Raw genomic sequence first — 19,718 nt, forward strand, 5'->3', positions numbered from 1 at the left:
TTTGTTTTTTTTAAACTTTAAGCCACACTGAATGCCCTTGGACTGCAGATGATGATGATAAATAAATATGAGCGTACAACCAATATACTGAAATACGGTCGTACTTTGGTTGCCAAATGCCTTGGAACTCATATGTTTCGGCTCCCAAACGATCAAAAATTGGAAGTGAGTGTTCCAGTTTTTGAACGATTTTCGGAAGCCAAACGTCCGGCACGGCTTCAGCAGCTTCTGATTGGCTGCAGGACGCTCCTGCAACCAATTAGAAGCCATGTCTTGGTTTTTGAATGGTTCCGGGAGTCAAATGGACTCCCAGAACGCATTCTGTTCAAGAACCAAGGTATGACTGTGCTGAGATTGTGCAGGCATCACCATAGGGGATGCAGTGGAGGATTTAAAAAAAATTCCATCCCTGTGATTGATGGACCCATGTGGTTACTTGACAAGGGGGAGCCTTTATTATACTTATACGCAGATCCTGAATTGCGCTTTGTGTTATCGCCAAACTTTTCTTTTTTCCTCACTCTTGCAGTTAATTATCAGGAACATCTCATTACCAAGAGCTGATAATGGGGGGCGGGGAGTTTAGAACTGTAGGTATAAAAGTGTGCCTGTCTTCAGGTTTGAGAGAAGTATAGAGGTTTTGTATGGAATGGAATGTATGTATGGAAGTGAGAGCTGGACCATAAAGAAGGCTGATCGCCGAAGAATTGATTCTTTTGAATTATGGCGCTGGAGGAGACTCTTGAGAGTCCCATGGACTGCAAGAAGATCAAACGCATCCATTCTTAAGGAAATCAGCCCTGAGTGCTCACTGGAAGGACATATCGTGAAGCTGAGGCTCCAGTACTTTGGCCACCTCATGAGAAGAGAAGACTCCCTGGAGAAGACACTGATGCTGGGAAAGATGGAGGGCACAAGGAGAAGGGGGCGACAGAGGACGAGATGGTTGGATAGTGTTTTCGAGGTTACCAGCATGAGTTTGACCAAACTGCGAGAGGTAGTGGAGGACAGAGGTGCCTGGCGTGCTCTGGTCCATGGGGTCACGAAGAGTCGGACACGACTAAACGACTAAACAACAACAACAAATGGAAGTTTTGCATCCCTACCTTTCTTTGGGTTTTAAAAAAAAGACTGTGTGTGTTTGGCTGGCAGCTGTGAGAATATGTTGCTGGACTAGGTGGGTCTTTGGCCTGATTCATCAGGACTTTTTTTTTTTACTGTAGTGAATAAGTAGATAGCAAAAGTGCTATTTTTGTAACATCCATGTATGCAAAGTAGTCAGTGGCCTCGTTCAGAGGTAAGACTAAACCATATTTTAGCGCTACAGTGAGATTTGGTCCCATGCATTCTTTTATCCCTTCTCTTCCCCTGGTAATGGCTGAAAGTAGAATGGAAACATTTGATTACTAATTTAAACTAATTATGGTCTATTGTTATGTCCAAACTGGGAACTATATTTAAGTTTTAATAGATTTATTCAAACAAGTTATAATTATAAACCATGGTTTGAAGGTGGATGAGTCTCACAAATCAGAGTTGGCTGAAATATGTGAGCCCAAGACTTATTCGGGGCTGGTCCTCTAGCACTAAACTATCCTGCAAAGTCTAAACAAGACCAGAATGTTTTAGGTTTTGGTAGGTAATTTTTATTTTGAAATCAACTCCTTTGTTTGGAGTGAACAGCTGATACATATGTCAGTCCATTTTATGAATTTCTGCATATGAAAGAATAATTGCTTGGAAATGTTTTATTTTTAATGTATAAAACTTTAACAAATTTTGTGTGTTTCTTCAATATCACCTTACCTTTAAACACATACCCTAATTTTGGGTTGCTATGTATTATTCCATGATATGTACCTGAACTGTTCTCTCTGTGTGAGGGTTGGGGTGTTTTTTTGGGCGGGGGAGTGTTTGTTGTACCTGTCAAACTTGAACAGAAATTCATTAGTTACAATATGGTTACATAGTTTCATGTTGCCATCTTGTGGTCAATAGTAGTAGCTGAACAATAATTGTATTCTGTTTTGTTTTAAAGGGCAAACAAAACTTTTACTTAGCCTAACGAATGTATTAAACTGTCTCCCACTCAGGCAATGCTGGCCGTATCTCACCAAAAATTGGAAAAGCTCTAGGAAGTACACCAGGTATGTCTATTTTTGTTTTTTAAACTTTACTTCAAGAAAAGTATTATAAAATATAACACACCATAATGAAGATGAAAGATGCAACTGACGTCCCATCGGTTTACAACAGATTACAAACTGTATCTGGTGTCAGCCTTTTAAAAAATCTGCTCCTATACATGGATATGTACGTTCCTCATTTTATTACACAACTAGATAAATTATTGCCATACTTAGGTGCTAAATATGTGCTGCTTTTACTCAAGGATTTACAAAGAGGAAGGATCCATGGTTTTGAAAGAAGTTAGTATATCATAATTAGGTTTAGCAAGAATTTCTCCTTCAGATGATTTAATTTCTAAGGCATTTCATGAATAATGGTGAATATAAATCATTTTTATTCATGTTATTTGTTTACCTACCTTGCATGTTATTTTGTCTTGTTCTGTTAAAAGCAATAACTCTGGAAAGAAAAACACCTCCAAGCTACACACAATAATCACAGCTTCTCAGTGTTATAATCAGTATGAATATTTTATGTAGATTACAAGGGCATCTTTGCAAGTCATAAAGAAACACTGACAGCCAACACAAGAGTAAGGCTCCTTCTCTAGGGGCATGACCCCTAGCACTGTTGCCTTTACAGTGGTACCTTGGTTTAAGAACAGCTTAGTTTATGAACAATTTGGATTAAGAACGCTGCAAACCCAGAAGTAGATGTTTTGGTTTGTGAACTTTGCCTTGGAAGCAGAACATGTTCCACTTCCTGTTGACTGTGTTCCATTTGTAAATTAAGTCCCCCGCTGCTATGGAAAAGCACGGCTTGGTTTAAGAATGCTTTGGTTTGAAAACGGACTTACGGAATGGATTAAGTTCCTAAACCAAGGTACCACTGTATATTGCAACTGGCTTTCCACACTAATGGGTATTTTGTTTCTTTGTGTATACATCCCACTAAGCTCTGTCCGCACTTGTGGACATGACATAACTGTTGTGGGTAGGGCCATGTGCAATTCAGCACACATTTACTATAATAACCCTAGTGGTGGGTATCATTTTATTTCCCTGTTTTTGTTGCTAAAACACTTTTCCATTATTTATTATTATTATTTTTGAAATAAAGGTGTAGGGCAATCAAAATGTGACATTGCATTTCGGGGTGAGATGAAACCAAAAGAGTGTTAATAAAATCTTTACTAATTGTTGTGCTAGCCCAACAAGGCTTCTACTGCTAGAAGATCCAAAGAACTGTTTAAGCTTATAGAAGACACTGCAATCGCTTGTCAGAAGTTTTGACATCTTTGAAAAGCAGACCCCTGTGTCTTACTACAGACCGCTCTGAAACTCCCCTCACAGCTGCAAAAGCAGCTTGACATACCGCTAGGCATTTTTAGGAAAGCAAGTCTAAAATTCCCTCCTGCTCACAGAACTGCTTTCACATTTATTTCGATCTTGGTCATAGGGAACAAACTTTCGTCTGATAGCATACACATAGTAGACAAAGTTATACCCAAAGCATAATTTAATCCATTCATTTCTAGGTTTATAAATGAAAGGTAAACTATTTAAAAATTATTTGTGCTTCTCTATATTTTCAATTTTAATTCAAAAAATTCTTTATTTGCAGCAGACTCATCCATTGTCACTTTTGTCACCTACCCTAACAGTGCCACAGGCAAGATTTCATTCATATTTTTGACATAGAGTAGGTTTGCCTTCTTTAACTTTTCCTCTTTAATTTTGCAGTTTGCATTGATTTTGTGTTTTATATTCTTAGATGCATCTTCAGAGGAAGCTCTGAATACTGAAGGTAAGAATTGATTGCACAGAGGATGTATGTAAACTGTAGCTAACTTTTTACAGTGCTTTTAGTTTGAATAGAAATAGGCCTTGCCTCTTGTTAAAAGCTAAAATACTGTCACAGTGATATTTTGATGTAAAATGAGCATCTTTCTCTTTTTTAAAGCCAACAATGGGATTTGGGGGGGGGTGTACAATTCCGTTACAATTATTATTTCATACTAAATTGCTAAAATCAAAATAATAATGATGTGTGGAGTGTGTGCAGATGAAGGATCTGCATATACCTGTCTATTAAGAACACGAATTTCCCTTGATGTAGACAGAACAATATACACTGGAAACACAGCTATGTCAACTTCTACAACTGTGGTTGGTAAGGTATCAAAATTAAAACCTATTACATATTAGTGTCACATTGTTCTGTCTTCGCTATGTGTTCTGTCCCCACATTTATTCCACTAAATGTAGGCCCTTGCTCAGTTTCTAAAGACAGAAATATATCACTCCCATTTTGATTCCATGCTAGGAGCTGCATTAGAAATAGGTAGGATAATGAGTGAAAGTTATTATAAACTTATTTTATAATGTTCAAATTAAACTTTTTATTCCCTTTTTTATAATTCTAGACAATCATGCATGCAACTTATCATCTATCTGCCAAGACTCAGGTTAGTGACCTTCTCTTACTTCCATTTTAGATTAGCTTTTTTTCAGCTGAAATTGTAGCGTTTAACTGTGTTTAGTTCCGAAGTTGAAACAGAAGCTTTTCGTGTTGTCCTCTCACGTGTGGAAGAAATGGAAAGGAGCGTTTTGTTACCTCCAAGGCTGATGCAGGCTCATTTTCATAATTTATTCATATAGAAATTTATATCCTACCATTCTAATGCAAATGGTATGGCATACGGCAATTAAAAATATTGCCTCTTTTTGAAGCAATAGTAAAATGAGACAGGGCAAGAAGACAGATAAAATAAGATCATAAAAGCATGTGATTATTCCCAAACACTTGCCAGAATTAGCAACAACCTTCAACAACCAGCAAAAAACAGTGAGAGCTGGAGCCAGGTGTTCCCTATTCTGGGTGTGGTCATAACTAGGTATCTCTAGTCCTACCCAACTCTGCTTCAGCAAGATGGGGCACGGAGAAGGGCCACTCATTCAGATCTTATATAGCAGGCAGATTCATATAGGATGGCTTGTGGTGTGGCCAAAGACCAGTGGCGTAGCCTGGGGGGTGCAGGGGGGGCCGGCAGCACCGGGCGCAACATGGGGGGGGCGCTCGCACTCGCAGCTCTCTGCCCCTACCTAGATCCACGGGTTAGGGGGTGCAAATTACTTGCCTTGCCCTGGGTGCTGATAACCCACGCTATGCCACTGCCAAAGACTGTGTGGAATAGTCATCCAAATTTTGCATCTGTGCAAAAGAACAGAGGGTCAAATGATTTTTGCACAAGGAAGCTTAAAAGTACAAGCAGAGGTGGTATATGTTTTCTGTTGTCAAAATTATTCTAAACCAAGCTATTAATAATGACGACTTTTACTTTTCAGTCTTCTACACGGGCACTATGAAATTTCAGTCCAGGGGAAACAGCTCTAATGCTTTCTATAACTTAACACTCGTAAGTCTCTTCATTTTGATGAATTGCTATTCCGTGATCCAATTTTGGTTGCAATCTTAATATTATAATTATATCCTGTGATGGTATTGGGAAAATTATATGCTTGTATCAGGAAAGAGCCACCAGGAGGGTCCCCTAGAAAAAGCTTGTGTGATTGATTGGGTAACTTTTGATATCAAGTGGGCAGGTATAGGGCCGGATTTAGGTTTGATGAGGCCCTAAGCTACTGAAGGTAATGGGGCCCTTTATATGTTCAACTGTCCTTTGTCAACAACAAATTGATGCTGTTTTTGTATTGAATATATGCTATATAGTAATTTATGGACCTAATAGGTCCATACACAACACAAAACACTGTTGCTGTATGTAGGTTTTATTTTATTTGTTTTTTATCTTATATTTTGGAAATGTACATCCAGTTTTTTTCCCTTTAAATTTTTTTGGAGCCCCAAGAGAGTGGGGTCCTAAGCTATAGCTTGTTTAGCTTATACATAAATCCGGCACTGGGCAGGTATGACGTAGGAAGTGAATGGGAAGGAACATTAACCTAGGCTGCAGGAAATTCTTGCTTGCTACCAATAAAGTTGATCATTAAGAGATGGACATAATGAAAAACCTTCTTTTTATTATTGATATTAATTGACTTATTTGGCAGGGGGACATCGAGTCAGATAGAATCTTGGAACTTGCCAGGTCCAACACATATTCATGGATGTGAATACTTACGTCCCTTGCTTTGTCAGTGGAAGTAGCTTTAGAAGGTGAAAACCTGAGGAAATGTACCCCTCCCCCAGCAGCTTTTGTCAGATACTCCCAGTGTGTTGTGGTAAAAGATTCAGGGACAACTTGTTTCGCTCTCTTCAAGATAATTAAAGTAGGGTTTCTGGGTAGGGATAGGGTTTCTTAAAGCAACATACCTCCTGGGTGAAGCGCCACGCCTCCTACATTGTTATTATATCTGTCCTGCACTCTTTAATGAGATCCTAGCAATGTACACAAGACTGTACAGTGGTACCTCGGGTTACATACGCTTCAGGTTGCATACGCTTCAGGTTATAGACTCCGCTAACCGAGAAATAGTACCTCGGGTTAAGACCTTTGCTTCAGGATGAGAACAGAAATCATGCTCTGGCGGCGGGGCAATGGCAGCAGGAGGCCCCATTAACTAAAGTGGTGCTTCAGATTAAGAACAGTTTCAGGTTAAGAACGGACCTCCGGAATGAATTAAGTTCTTAACCCGAGGTACCACTGTACTTTGTTAATGTTTTCTTTTTCTTCTCTAGCAATATCCTGGGGACAGCACCAGTCAGTACCAATTGCAAGATACTTCACCAGTACTAAAAGTACCAAAGTAAGCATTCCATAGTTCTTGATTAGGTTTTTGTCCCTTACATCATATTGAATGTTTGGTCATATTTCATTTTGAGTACTCTCACATAGTAGTGGCTGCATTTGCCCATCATTCTATACCATGGTTTAATGCAACATCAGAGTACTTAGTCTCCCAGGTTTGCATGTTTTACACACTGATCTCCTCTTCCCACATTACTTGTAGGATGCCAGAAGCTCTTACATTTAGTTTCCCTTAAGCTTGGTTTGTTACATGTGAAACAGGGCCCATGATACATCTCTATGAGCCATTTCAAAACAAGCCAACTTCAAACCATGGCTTGTTGAAACTAACCATAGTTAGTGAAACTATGATACCAGGTTTAGATGCAAATACAATTTGAGTTTAGGAAAGATGTGAGGAACCTTTGGCTCTCCAGATGTTGCTGAACTACAGCTTCCATAATTTCTGACCATTGGCCATGCTTGCTGGTGCTGATGGGAGCTGTAGTTCAGCAACAAAGGCTCCCAAAGGCTTGCACAGCTGTTTGTTGTAGCAGCCCTGGCTATAAGTTCCGCAGGCAAATGGTGCCTCTGGGAGGCACCTCTCTGTGGGGTGGGGGGGATCTCAGAGATCAGGGATGGCAGCAGCAGTTGCCTGGAGGACTCCCAGGGAGAGGGGAAAGGAGAGGAAGCTGAAGGAACACTCCACAAGGGATATTGTTTGAAAAAGGGTGAGAGGCTGCCAGCTCTTCAGGAAAGCAGTGGCATAACTGGGCTCCTGGGCCCTACAGGGGTGCCATAGAAAGAATGTAGCTGGTCCAGGGAACCATAGATTCAGAAAGGTTGAAAGCCTCTGTTGTAGGCATAGGATATGACGGGAGCTGCTGGAAACTAAACTGGCTCAGGGATAATTTACTAGTAAAAATCAAATATAGCATTTCTAACTAAGCTGGCAAAAACTTTTCTTTTAGCATTTCAGATTTCAACCAAACCCTTCAGAGCATAAGTGAGGTAAGTAAGCATTCAGTTATTACTATAGATCTTTATTTGTGGAGGCTTGTGTAATTTTGAACTTGATGATCAAGTAATTTATTTTAAATTTGTTCTTTTATAGTCATCCATCATACAGTGTCATGAAGTAATCCAAAGGTTTGTCATATTCCTAGTGATTCTTTTATTGGCTACAGATATATTAAAAAGTGGAAAGACTGGCACTTCAATGCTTTAATAGACATTTTATAGTGCTATCCAACTCAGAAGTGCTATACCCAGAATAACTTTTCTAAATAGCAAAGCCACTTCTGAAGAAATGTTTGAGGAAGGGTGTGCCATCTCAGTCTTCTAAGTGGAAAGCCATTAATTCTTGAATTATTATTTTTTAAACCTACCTCCAAATCCCCATAGATACTGAAAATATTGGAAAAATTAAACTCTTATTGATGTTTGTTGTTCCTACAAATAGGGTTTTGCTTTGTTTTTAAATTAGTTTAATTAGATCCAATAAGTAGTAACAGACGTTTGGTCCTCATTTGTCTAACAGGACAAGCCAAATAATGGTGCAGACTTGTATAGTTTGGAATAACGTGATTTAACTAATTAAGCAGGAACACTGCTTTAAATAATTCATATGCTGGCATTCAATCTAGTAGCATTTACTAGATTCCCCCCCCCCCACATTGTTTCAGATCAGAGTGCAGTTTCACAATAAAGGTGAAGAAAAACATGGATATAAGCAGCATATTGTCAAAATTGGAAGGAAAAGCAGAACTTAGCCTAATAGGTAAGTAACCAATATTCTCTTGTTCTAGAGATCTGAGATAACCAATGGCACAGGTCTCATCTAAATTCCAAAATTTGAGCCTTTTGCAAGAAGGGGTTTTTAAAAAGGATCTGAGAACTGTTAGTAAAACTGGACTAAGGAGAAACAATGTTTGACAACCCAAAAATCAAAAAGTCTACTTCTGGTTTGTATGTTAACCACTTTCTCACCTCAGCCCTTTTATCTATGGATGATAATAGGATGAGATCATAAATGGATGAGAATGTGCAAGCTGTCTCTGTTTTATATCAGTGCCAATATTTAGTGAGGAATGATATCTGATTTTAAGGGTCTTCAACGCAAGAAGTGGTGCATTTGGGATGGGTGGGGCATGTACTCCCTGGTCACCTATGGATTCAATGAAAGGAGCTCATGTTCCTACTAGGATGCACAGCTAAGTAAGGGAAATTGTTTGGGTCTGCGTATAATGTAGATACCACAACAGAATTTCCGGTGGCTAGTAGATTATACCCAATGCAAGCCATTCATGACATCAGTTTGCAGTATTATTATTATTATTATTATTATTATTATTATTATTATTATTATTAAATTTACATCCCACCTATCTTGCTGGGTTTCCCCAACCACTCTGGGCAGCTTACAACATATATACAAACACAACAAAGCATCAAACATTAAAAAACAGTAGGCAATATTGAACACTGTCTTGACTCTCCTTTTGTACTCACACAACTTATCTACTGATCATTGTTTAGGTATAGCCAGCAAGAAGTGTTTTGCATTTTCCCCAAGCCTCTTCACACAACTAAATAATTAATTTATTTTTTCATTTATTAATATGTATTAATCAATTTCCACTCAACCCTTCAAGCAAGTTCTCAGAACAGCTAATTTTTGAACTTCCTTGTGAAGTGGAATGACAGAGTGATTATATTGCATTTTATATGTTCAGATTATTCTTATGTTGGGGTTGGGCAAAAGGTAGATTTGATAGTAGACCATTGGATGATTGGCAGTTGACTGATTTCTGATCCCCAGTTGTTTAAAATGACCAACAGACTCTCCTGCAAGTGAAAAATTAGACAGTTGAAAGTTTAGGGGAAAGCAAAGATTTGTGCAGATGAGTGCAAACACAGTTCTGTTTCTGAAAACAAGTTCTTGAGCTGAACACAGAGGCATGTTATGTCTTTTGTTCTATGTGTGTTGCTGCTCCCAGTCACTATTTTGCCTCTGGTTCCTGTACCTTGGAGTTCTTTTAATAAACACAATAGGTATAATAAGCCTGAAATCTGCCCACCTGCTCTGACAAAAATAAAGTTATAGAAGATTTAGTTGTTTTCATAATAATATATAACTGGCAAATTAAAATGCTAATTGTTCTTAATTTTTTGTTATTCTAGAGTTGTGCTGTTGTCCAGCTTTTTGGCCTGACTCTTGTCCCTCAACTGTTGAAGAGCTAAAACCACTGCAATGGTAAATGTGCTATAAAACAAGGCTTAGTCCAGGTTCTGCCTGTATTTGCAACCATGTGCATGCTCTATGGAAGTGAAAGAGCATTGTTCTGTAGTTCACCTTTGTGTTTACTTTGCCTATGAACCACTGTGTCCGTGTTAGGAAGGACTGCCTAAATGGCTGTGGAATAAGCTTGGTGTCACATTTAGCAGAATTCGAAATCCCTTAACATACCTGAGTTATGATTGTGGCTGGTAAAGAAATCCTCTGGACTCATGAAACACCTTAAGAATATTAGCAAAACCAAATCGGTTCTTATGTGTTTTTAAATCTATCCATATAGTAATTACTGTGTTTCTTTGGAACCTTGCATATCTCTGTCCGAATGCAAGTTGCTGTTAAACTGATATCAATACAGTGGTGCCTCGCAAGACGAAATTAATCCGTTCTGTGAGTCTCTTCGTCTTGCAGTTTTTTCATCTTGCGAAGCACGGCTATTAGCGGCTTAGCGGCGCTTAGCGGTTTAGCAGCTATTAACGGCTTAGCGGCTTAGCGGCTATTAACGGCTTAGCGGCTTAGCAGCTATTAACGGCTTAGCGGCTTTAAGAAAAAGGAAACAAACTCGCAAGAACTCGTAAGATGTTTCGTCTTGCAAAGCAAGCCCATAGGGAAATTCGTCTTGCGGAACGACTCAAAAAACGGAAAACCCTTTCGTCTAGCGAGTTTTTCATCTTGCGAGGCATTCGTCTTGCGGGGCACCACTGTACCTGTGTATAATTTTATCTGTGTTCTTCCTGTAGTGGTATTTATGGAGCACTTCCTTGCACAAGCTCTAGATCTCCTGACACATCCGTTTTACCTGTTACTCCTTCCACTATGCCTTCTGATGTTGTGACTCTGCCTGGGTATCCTGCCTCTGAATCAACCACTGCTTCACCTCCACCTTTGACTAAGCCAACCATTGTTTCACCTCCACCTTTGACTGAGCTTACAACAAATGACCTTGCTACAAATACGGTTCTTCCTCTCACTGAACAAAACAGCGTTGTGCTTCCTTCTACAACTCCTACCAGTGCAGTTCTTCCTCCTTTTGAAACAACTAATCCAGTCTTTACAACAGTGCATTCCACAATGGATGCAGTACCTCAGACTCCTTCCAAACCTACAGTAGCAGTTTCCCCAGCCACCTCAACTGCCATGACCACTACTTTGGATATTCTTTCCACTACTGAAACAGAGGGAAGTCCGAGAACAGTCAGCAAAGGTAAGCCTTATTTTTAAATGCATAGTGAAGTTCTGTTGTTACTAGACATGGGTTACACATGCACTTTGTGGTGTGGTGTGAGAGTAGAAATGCATATTTATGGAGCTTGCTCCATTTGGCAAGCTGAATTCTCAATAGCACACCATGTAGTAGTGACTAGTAGGTGGTTTGCTAGTGTGGCGATAGAAATCCAGTCAGTACATTGAAGCACCTGGAGCAGAGGTGGATGTGAGCCAACACTGTGCCAATGCACAACTGCTGTGTGGACAGTTTCTCCAGTGTGGGCATAGGTTGCTGACATCTGCAGGGGCAGCTGTCCGTCAAGTAATCATGTATGTGTATGCTACTGGCTGCAGCAACACCTGCCCCCCTTCACCTTGCCTTGTACCACCAGGTAAGGACAGGATTTTCCCTTTCCTCTCTCTTGTTGTGGTGCGGCCACTTGTTTTAGTGACTTGCATCCCTGGCCGCAACTATTCCAATGTTGCATGTGCCAGTTGCATCCTAGTGTAAGTCAAGGGAAGGAATTCAAAGGGTTGTCATAAATAATGCTGAAACCTGGAAAATGTTTGCAAATGTAAGCTTTAAAGAACTGGGTGCACTTGTTCAGCCGTTCTAATTCATGCAACTGACACATGTTGCATGCTGAACCTGCATGGTAGGAGGAGAGCGAAGCGCACTCACCATAGTGCTTTGACAAATTTAGCCAAAGGGTAATGATGGCCTGGGGCTTTCCCCTGATACATCATACTCACTGACATCTCCCAAAGATAGGATAAGAATTTTAGAAAGTTCTGTTCAGTCTATGTCATAAGATCTTTTAAGTCACTGGAATTGAATATGAAGATATTTTACATTAAATATATATTTCATGACAGCTGATTTCTGTATTGAAGCAATTCTTGAAGGGGGGAAAAAACACCAGTTCCATTTCAATAGCAGTGTTAAGATATCTTTATAAACCATGGTTTAGCATGACATGCATGAGCAGGAATGAGCCATGGTGAGCCTTGGACTTGTACATCCCCCCCCCGAAACTTCTGTTTACTATTTACCATAGTCTGATATGTCAAACGGTTTGACAAACTGTGGTTAATACGCTATGGTTCATCTCAAAACAAAGCAGTTGTTTCTTAAGCTGGCTTCTTGAAACAAACCATAGCTACAACTAATCACGATTCTGCGGTTGGGCACTGCAATGAACTGTGGTTAATGAGAAGTAGAAGGTAAATCTTCCATATTCTCCCTCTTAGCTGCACAGGAAGAAAACGGTATGAATGAGTACTCAAAACTTTGGTTTAGTGTGATGTGAATTTAATGCTTCATTTTCTTGTTTTCAGCTTTGGATTACATACTTTGTGGTTTTTCCATCTCTTGCAGAACCAGTGTTCCACAACAAGACCAGCATTGCCAACAGTACCGATTTCGAGAACATAGTTTCTGAACTGGAGTACAATTTGACTGCACAAACAATATCACCTGTGCTTGCAAAAGCAATGCTAAACACTGTTGATTTTCTTCTAAACATTTCCGCAAAACATATATCTCCATTGTCTAAAAGGTAAGTGTCCTGTACTTTTTTCTTATTTTGATAGGGCTTGTCTGTTGTGTGTGATTCTAATATAATCAGCTGTGTGTGTGTGTGTGTATCTCACATACAAGGGTCTACTGCCCCTGTTGCTTCTCTTACCCTCCACACCCATAGAAATCACCCCCTTCCCCTTAGAGTTTGCCCAGGCTACCCATCCTTTCCCTGCTTTTACATCTCGCTGCTGCTGATGGGGAGAGAAGGGTCACATACCAAGTGAGATAATTTGTCCATCTTGCTCAAAAGTGTCTACACTGATTGACACTGGCTCTTCAGGATGTGAGACTAGAGATACACCCCGCCCCACTTTGAGTTGCTAGAGATTGAACCTCGGACCTTCTGCATACAAAGCCAATGGTCTACCACTGAGTAACAGCCCTTCCATGCACAAACACATGTGGCCACTATGTGGCCATGGATGAGCAGAAGGCCTCTTTAGATGCATAAAATACCCCAGAAGCTGAGTTATCTGATTATAGGATTCAAGAGGTTGATACTTACCTGGGCCTTCTGAGATGAGATGGATAAATAAATAAATACTTCATTTTCACTCAAAAATTGAACTTGTCCATAATTTAGTGATACCTTTTCAAAGCATTTCTGTATTTTCAGGTTATTCAAGTGAAGTTACTTTTCATTAAATGCTTATAATTTTTTTCAAACCTATTACATAAGGAACATCATCATGTCATCTCCTGTTTTTACTTTAATAGAATAATAAAAATAGTGGATGGAATTGGCTTAAAATTGAGCTTCCCGGCAGAATCCATTAATTTAAGCTTCCCTTCTCTGGCTCTGGCTGTGCAGAAAGTCAACAGCACCTCGTTTAATGGAGTTTCTTTCGCTGTTGAAGATTCCCCACACCTTCAGGTAAGCTACCCCTCTCCTTTTTGCTTCGGTAAACCTGAAAGGGAAAGAGAACCTGGAAATATAGCTTGAGTTTGGGAGTTTTGTTAAGGGTTGTTAGAGTTGCCCTGACAAACCTACAGTTCCAGAGTGGTTATCAATCAATCTCTCTTCCCAGGGAATTCTGAAAACTGAAGCTCTGTGAAGAGAATAAGGATCTTTTAACAAGGACATGTTAAAAACAGCCATGGCTGTTTAAAGTGGCACAATACTCCTTTAAATGTATAATGCAGTTGGGGCTAATGTTTGATGGAACTTACATGCAGGAACTTAATACAAGATTGCAGCCGGGGCATTGAACGCCAGATGGGTGGGATATAAATAATAAATAAATTATTATTATTATTATTATTATTATTATTTTATTTTATTTATCACTTACTTCTAAGAAGGCATGTAAAGGATTGCAGTGTAGTCTTCATAATTTAAATAAAAAAACAGACTGTACTGGCCAGTAGATTTCAGGGTTCAATGGGCTGTATCCAGTGCTTTGTTCCTGAGGGGACGCAGGGGGACGCATACCCCTAAACATTTTGTGAATCTAAGTTTGGCCTCATTGAGGGGCAGTATTTCAATATGAGTAGGAAAATGAGAGTACCCCTAAACATTTTTTAGGGGGGGGGGGGAGCACTGGTTTTATCCAATAGTAGCTTTGTTTTAGTATAGAGTGCTTCTGCTTGCACAAGCTGGAGCAGCTAATTTTTACTGAACAACACCCCCCCCGGCTGCCGCCACCCTTAAGTCCTCCTGCCCCATACGAAAGCTGCTTCTAAGAGTTGGCAGACCCTTTAAAATAGAATGGAGTGTGACATGGAGGACTGCAGGAGCTTATTTTTAAAATATGATTTTAAACAATGTGACATATATTCGGAGTCCTGTAGTGATTTTATGCTCTTTATTGCAGCTTGTAAAACAGTGATTGAATTTCTCCCCAAACCTCAGGCTTTTATATACATTATTTACACAATGAGTTCCTTCTGATTGGCTAATTCAGCTTCCCTCCTGGAGCCTGATTGGTCTTTTCCTGCAAGGCAATCAGCTGTTGCATTCTACGATCCTACCAGCCTAATAGGCTGATTAACTTCCTCCTGGAGCCTGATTGGTCTTTTCCTGCAAGCCAATCAGTTGTTGCATTCTAGGATCCTACTTGCCTATTGTTCTAGGATCCAAGCTCAGTACATAACACCATGATTACAAAGAGTTCCTGATCTGATGAAGGCTGACAGAATCCCTTCTTTTCTCTTGCAATTGGCTCTGGTGTTTCTTTCTGCCATGTGTTTGCCTTGTCACAAGCATTCTAGAGGACATCATAGAATAATTTGATGCTTATGCCCTCTGTGAACACTAGAAATAAGATGAAATAATAATGAAACCTAAAAATCCTTCGTAATTGTTTTAAACTAGGAAAAACAAATATATAGGAAGCTGCCTTACATCGAGTGAGACAAATTTATATTGTCTACAGTGGCTGGCAGCAGCTTCCCAGGGATTCAGGCAAGGAGCATCTCCCAGCCTTACCAGGAGATGCTGAAACCTTTTGAATGCAAAGCCGCTGTTCTGCACTTTCTGCACAATTTCAGCTAGCCATTCTTAATAATGTAATTTTATGTTACTTATATGTGAGTCATTAGGAGCTGAAAGAAGAGGACTTGCAGCATTCAGGGCACACACAAATCCATCTGTTCACCAATTAGACTGAATGGGCTTGAAGAGGGAAATGCTTCCCCTGCCCCACAGCTGATGCTTCTCTTTGTTGGTTGAAGTTCATAATTAGTGGAGTCAGATTGGGGTAGATAGATCAATTTGATATAGTCAATGCCAGTAATCCTTTTCACAAAGCACAGCTCCAGACTAGGCTAAATCTAACACAAAGCACAGGGTCCAATTGCCTCTCTATTTTGTATGCATAATAATTTTCTCTCTCTCTCTTTTTAAGGTTGCGCTTGGATCTGAAGTGCCTACAAAAAGTGCTGGATCCATTACACTTCCATCATCAGTCATGACAAATTTGTCTCCAGAAGCTCAGCATCAGGCTTCTAGAATTACCTTCAACTTTTTTGAGAAGACAACTCTTTTCCAGGTATGCCAAACATCTTCAGACTTTAGTTTTAGTGTATTGTGGCTATAAATACATTTTAATACAATTAATATGAGAGTGTTTTTTCTCTCTCCCCAGGATCCCTCACTGGACAATTTGTCCCTGATCAGTCATGTTATATCATCAAGCGTTGCTAACCTCACAATTAGCGACTTGAAGACAAATGTTACTGTCACACTACAAAATGCCAGCCCTACTCAGGTACAAATGCAATTTGACCAGTTAACAAGCTTCCATTGCTACAGAACACAGAAATGAAATGGTCTTGTCATAAAAAGGGTCTAATTTACATTAGGCAGATAAGAAAAAATAGCCACATGGAACAGCTGAGATATGATTTGATGGTGGTAAAGGAGCAAGAAAGGAAAAATTCCTGGTGTGTGTGTGTGTGTGTGTGTGTGTGTGTGTGTGTGTGTACATTTATCTATAAATGAGAAATATTTGTAAACAGAAAGCTGATTTTCTTTTTATTGTATTATTCATTGTACATGGTTTAATTTCAAGGTGTCTTGGAGATAAATAATATTTTCTCCCCCTCTCTCCAAACAGGGGAATTTTGTCAGATGTGCCTTCTGGGACTTCAGTAAAAATGGTATGCCTGTGTGGTTCTGTCTTTTAAATTTTATTAATTCAATCAGTTTATATACAACAACAAAAACTCTTACATCTGTCCAGTACAGTGGTACCTCGGGTTAAGTACTTAATTCGTTCCGGAGGTCCGTTCTTAACCTGAAACTATTCTTAACCTGAAGCACCACTTTAGCTAATGGGGCCTCCTGCTGCCGCCGTGCCGCCAGAGCACGATTTCTGTTCTCATCCTGAAGCAAAGTTCTTAACCCGAGGTACTATTTCTGGGTTAGCAGAGTCTGTAACCTGAAGCGTATGTAACCCGAGGTACCACTGTATATGGAAGACTACTACAAAACAAAACAATCCAACAATAGCAACTAATGGTTTAACTTGCATTAACTTTGCAGTAGTTTAAAACTCTACCAGTTATATATTAACAATGGAACCTTTTAATTCCTGGCAGGTGGCAAAGGAGGCTGGTCCTATGATGGCTGTGTAGTTAAAGAGAGAAGAACAAATGCAACCGTCTGTAGCTGCAACCATCTCACAAGCTTTGGAGTTTTACTGGTAATGCCTGTAGTATATGACCAAAAGCTGCAAAGCGGTTCCTTATGCCACTAGGTCTTAAAAGTGGCTTGCCTTGTGGCATAGAAAGGTGGGGGAAATCACGGGAATATACCTGATTGCAAAGTCCTTTGGATTCTTGGTTAAAGTACCTGAATTGTGGTATTAAAAGAAACCAATATGTGCTTAAAAGCTAGTATGTGCTAAGGCACATGATTCTAGGTTCAAGCGTGGGAGAAAGAAAGACAGAGGTTCAGTTCAGGTGTACATATATCAGTTTATTACGCTGAGACATGCACAAGCTTTGTCCCCATATACTCCACCTGTTTGCTGCTGCTTCCTTCCTTTTCCAAGTGTTCTATGGAAGACTTCTTTACCAATTAGGATGTGATTGGAAATTATGGTTAATTTACTTAGGAAGTCTTCAGATGCTGGTACGTTGAGAAGATGAAGGTGTGGCCTATGGACAGAGCATACGGGCGCATGGCTTGTGTAGCTATCTCAGTTTGGTAAAACCAGATATTTATGCCTGAACTGAGCAAGAGAGATTAAGGTAGATTAAGTTAGATTTTATAATCTCTTTGTAAAAATATGGATAACACGTAGCATTTTTAAAAGAAATGATTTATCTAGAGCCGCCTTACTGTAGAAATCCAGGCGTTGGTTGTTCCGGCAGTGAATAACCAGAACATGGCTTGTAAATGAAGGTTGTTCTCATGCTTCAAAAGAAAACATTTATAATTTCCTTTGCAGGATTTATCAAGAAACACCACTACTATATCTCCCACACAAAGGCTGATTCTAACGTTCATCACGTACATAGGCTGTGGCCTTTCAGCCATTTTTCTTTCTGTTACTCTTGTTACATACATTGCATTTGAGTAAGTACCTGCTCAGTTCTAATCATATCATAATGATGGTTATTATTTACTGCATCTGTTTATTGATTCAAGGTATTTATATCCCAGTTTTCAGGTGGACTTCACAGAGTACCTTTCATAAGATTATTACAGTGATAAGTGCTGATTTTTAAAAAAAAAAGTTACAGGAAAAGACAACTTGTTTGTTTGGAAGAAGCTGTTGCGGCTCCTTCTCATTCCCCTCATGGCAAGATGGTTCTGTTGAAGCCCCTGTGTGGCAGGCAGACGAGGGAAGAGCCTCCTTAATGTGGCTTAAATATAGATGTAATCACATTGAAGGATATCATGCTATATTGAAGGACATTGATATTTTGCTATAGCTGAGAGCAAATTTCAGAAAAGAAGCAGCTAAAATTAAAAACAGCCTTGGATTATAATAAAGTTTTGTTTATGTGAAGTCAGGGATAGAAATTGCCTTATACTGAATAAAACAATATACATATTTTTAATAACATTGTATTGTCTTTGTAATTGACATTGATACAAAGAAACTCATTGAACAAACTTTGCAGTACGTGGCATGCCTTAGTGGACTGGTTAGACTCCAAAAATATTGCTCTCGAGAACAATTGATATGATCTGGAATTTAACTTCTTGTCCTGTTGTCATACAAAAACGTAACTAACCCTACGACCCACCTTTTGTGTTCTAACCTGTGTTGTTCTTGAATACTGTGATTGATATTGATGCAGGCGATGTTCATTTACTTGTTTTTATAGGAAAATCCGAAGAGATTATCCTTCTAAAATCCTCATTCAGTTGTGTGTTGCTTTGCTTCTTCTGAACCTGGTTTTTCTCCTGAACTCCTGGATTGCTTTGTATAAGAACGAAGGCCTGTGCATCTCAGTTGCTGTATTTCTTCATTATTTCCTTTTGGTTTCTTTCACTTGGATGGGCCTTGAAGCCTTTCACATGTATCTGGCCCTTGTCAAAGTGTTCAATACTTATGTTAGGAAATACATCCTAAAGTTCTGCATTGTTGGCTGGGGTAAGTATTTCTTTCTGGATTATATTTGAAATGAGAATATATATGTCCTTCTAACTTGTTCAGAAGGATGGAATCCTATACTCACCTGAGAGTACAGCAATTGAACGCAGTGGGGCTTTACTTCTCAATAGCCATATATAAGACTGCACTGTCATTAGCTAAAGGGAGATCTATACACAGAGCCAGTGTGCTGCAGTAGACAGTGTGATAGAATTAGACTAGGATTTAGATTTCCATGAGATGTTGAACTCAGCTACATTAGTCAAATTACATTATAAATGCATTATAACACTGTGACACCAGATGGTGCTGTAGAGCTGAAATTGCAATTCGGTGATATTTTCCATTGTGAGCTTTACAATGGTTTTTCCCCCAGAGCATTTTCAGAGCGTTTTTTTATAGCTGTGTAGATCTAGCCATAGATTCAAACTGCCTTCAGCTGTGAGACGCATCTAGCCTTAGGCAAATCACTTTCTCTCTACTTAGCCTACTACACAGTAGCTTTTTTATTAAGAATTTAATTGATTCAGTTTAACTGAAATGAAACCACAATAGAAGTCAGTGTTGTTGCAAGGATAAAGTAATATATCATCATGTATGCTTAGTGAATTTTAAAATAATAGGATCATTATACAAATTTTTGCAGCTCATAATACTTGTCTTTTTTTATAAAAAAAAGTCAGGCACAATTTCTTGGAAACTTAT

The 19,718-nt window shown here is 39.3% G+C and overlaps 1 protein-coding gene across 8 annotated transcripts in view; it reads left to right on the forward strand.

Annotated features, from left to right (window-relative positions):
* ADGRG2 (adhesion G protein-coupled receptor G2) overlaps positions 1–19,718 on the forward strand; it is a 43,472-nt gene that overhangs the window by 19,198 nt on the left and 4,556 nt on the right. For 3 of the 8 annotated variants that reach the window (XM_028727566.2, XM_028727568.2, XM_028727567.2), the window contains exons 4-23: positions 2,094–2,147; positions 3,754–3,801; positions 3,904–3,936; positions 4,249–4,302; positions 4,556–4,597; positions 5,478–5,548; positions 6,832–6,899; positions 7,852–7,891; positions 7,995–8,029; positions 8,566–8,660; positions 10,064–10,136; positions 10,916–11,379; positions 12,760–12,940; positions 13,681–13,837; positions 15,810–15,953; positions 16,050–16,172; positions 16,521–16,563; positions 17,005–17,108; positions 17,859–17,986; positions 18,745–19,013. In XM_028727566.2, coding sequence (XP_028583399.2) covers positions 2,094–2,147; positions 3,754–3,801; positions 3,904–3,936; positions 4,249–4,302; positions 4,556–4,597; positions 5,478–5,548; positions 6,832–6,899; positions 7,852–7,891; positions 7,995–8,029; positions 8,566–8,660; positions 10,064–10,136; positions 10,916–11,379; positions 12,760–12,940; positions 13,681–13,837; positions 15,810–15,953; positions 16,050–16,172; positions 16,521–16,563; positions 17,005–17,108; positions 17,859–17,986; positions 18,745–19,013 — 2,226 coding nt within the window. The remainder of the gene's footprint in view (positions 1–2,093; positions 2,148–3,753; positions 3,802–3,903; positions 3,937–4,248; positions 4,303–4,555; positions 4,598–5,477; positions 5,549–6,831; positions 6,900–7,851; positions 7,892–7,994; positions 8,030–8,565; positions 8,661–10,063; positions 10,137–10,915; positions 11,380–12,759; positions 12,941–13,680; positions 13,838–15,809; positions 15,954–16,049; positions 16,173–16,520; positions 16,564–17,004; positions 17,109–17,858; positions 17,987–18,744; positions 19,014–19,718) is intronic. The other 5 variants (XM_028727569.2, XM_028727571.2, XM_077927475.1 and 2 more) reach the window with 5 other exon arrangements.

Source organism: Podarcis muralis, chromosome 4 (genome assembly GCF_964188315.1).
Source record: "Podarcis muralis chromosome 4, rPodMur119.hap1.1, whole genome shotgun sequence".
Classification (NCBI taxonomy): domain Eukaryota; kingdom Metazoa; phylum Chordata; class Lepidosauria; order Squamata; family Lacertidae; genus Podarcis; species Podarcis muralis.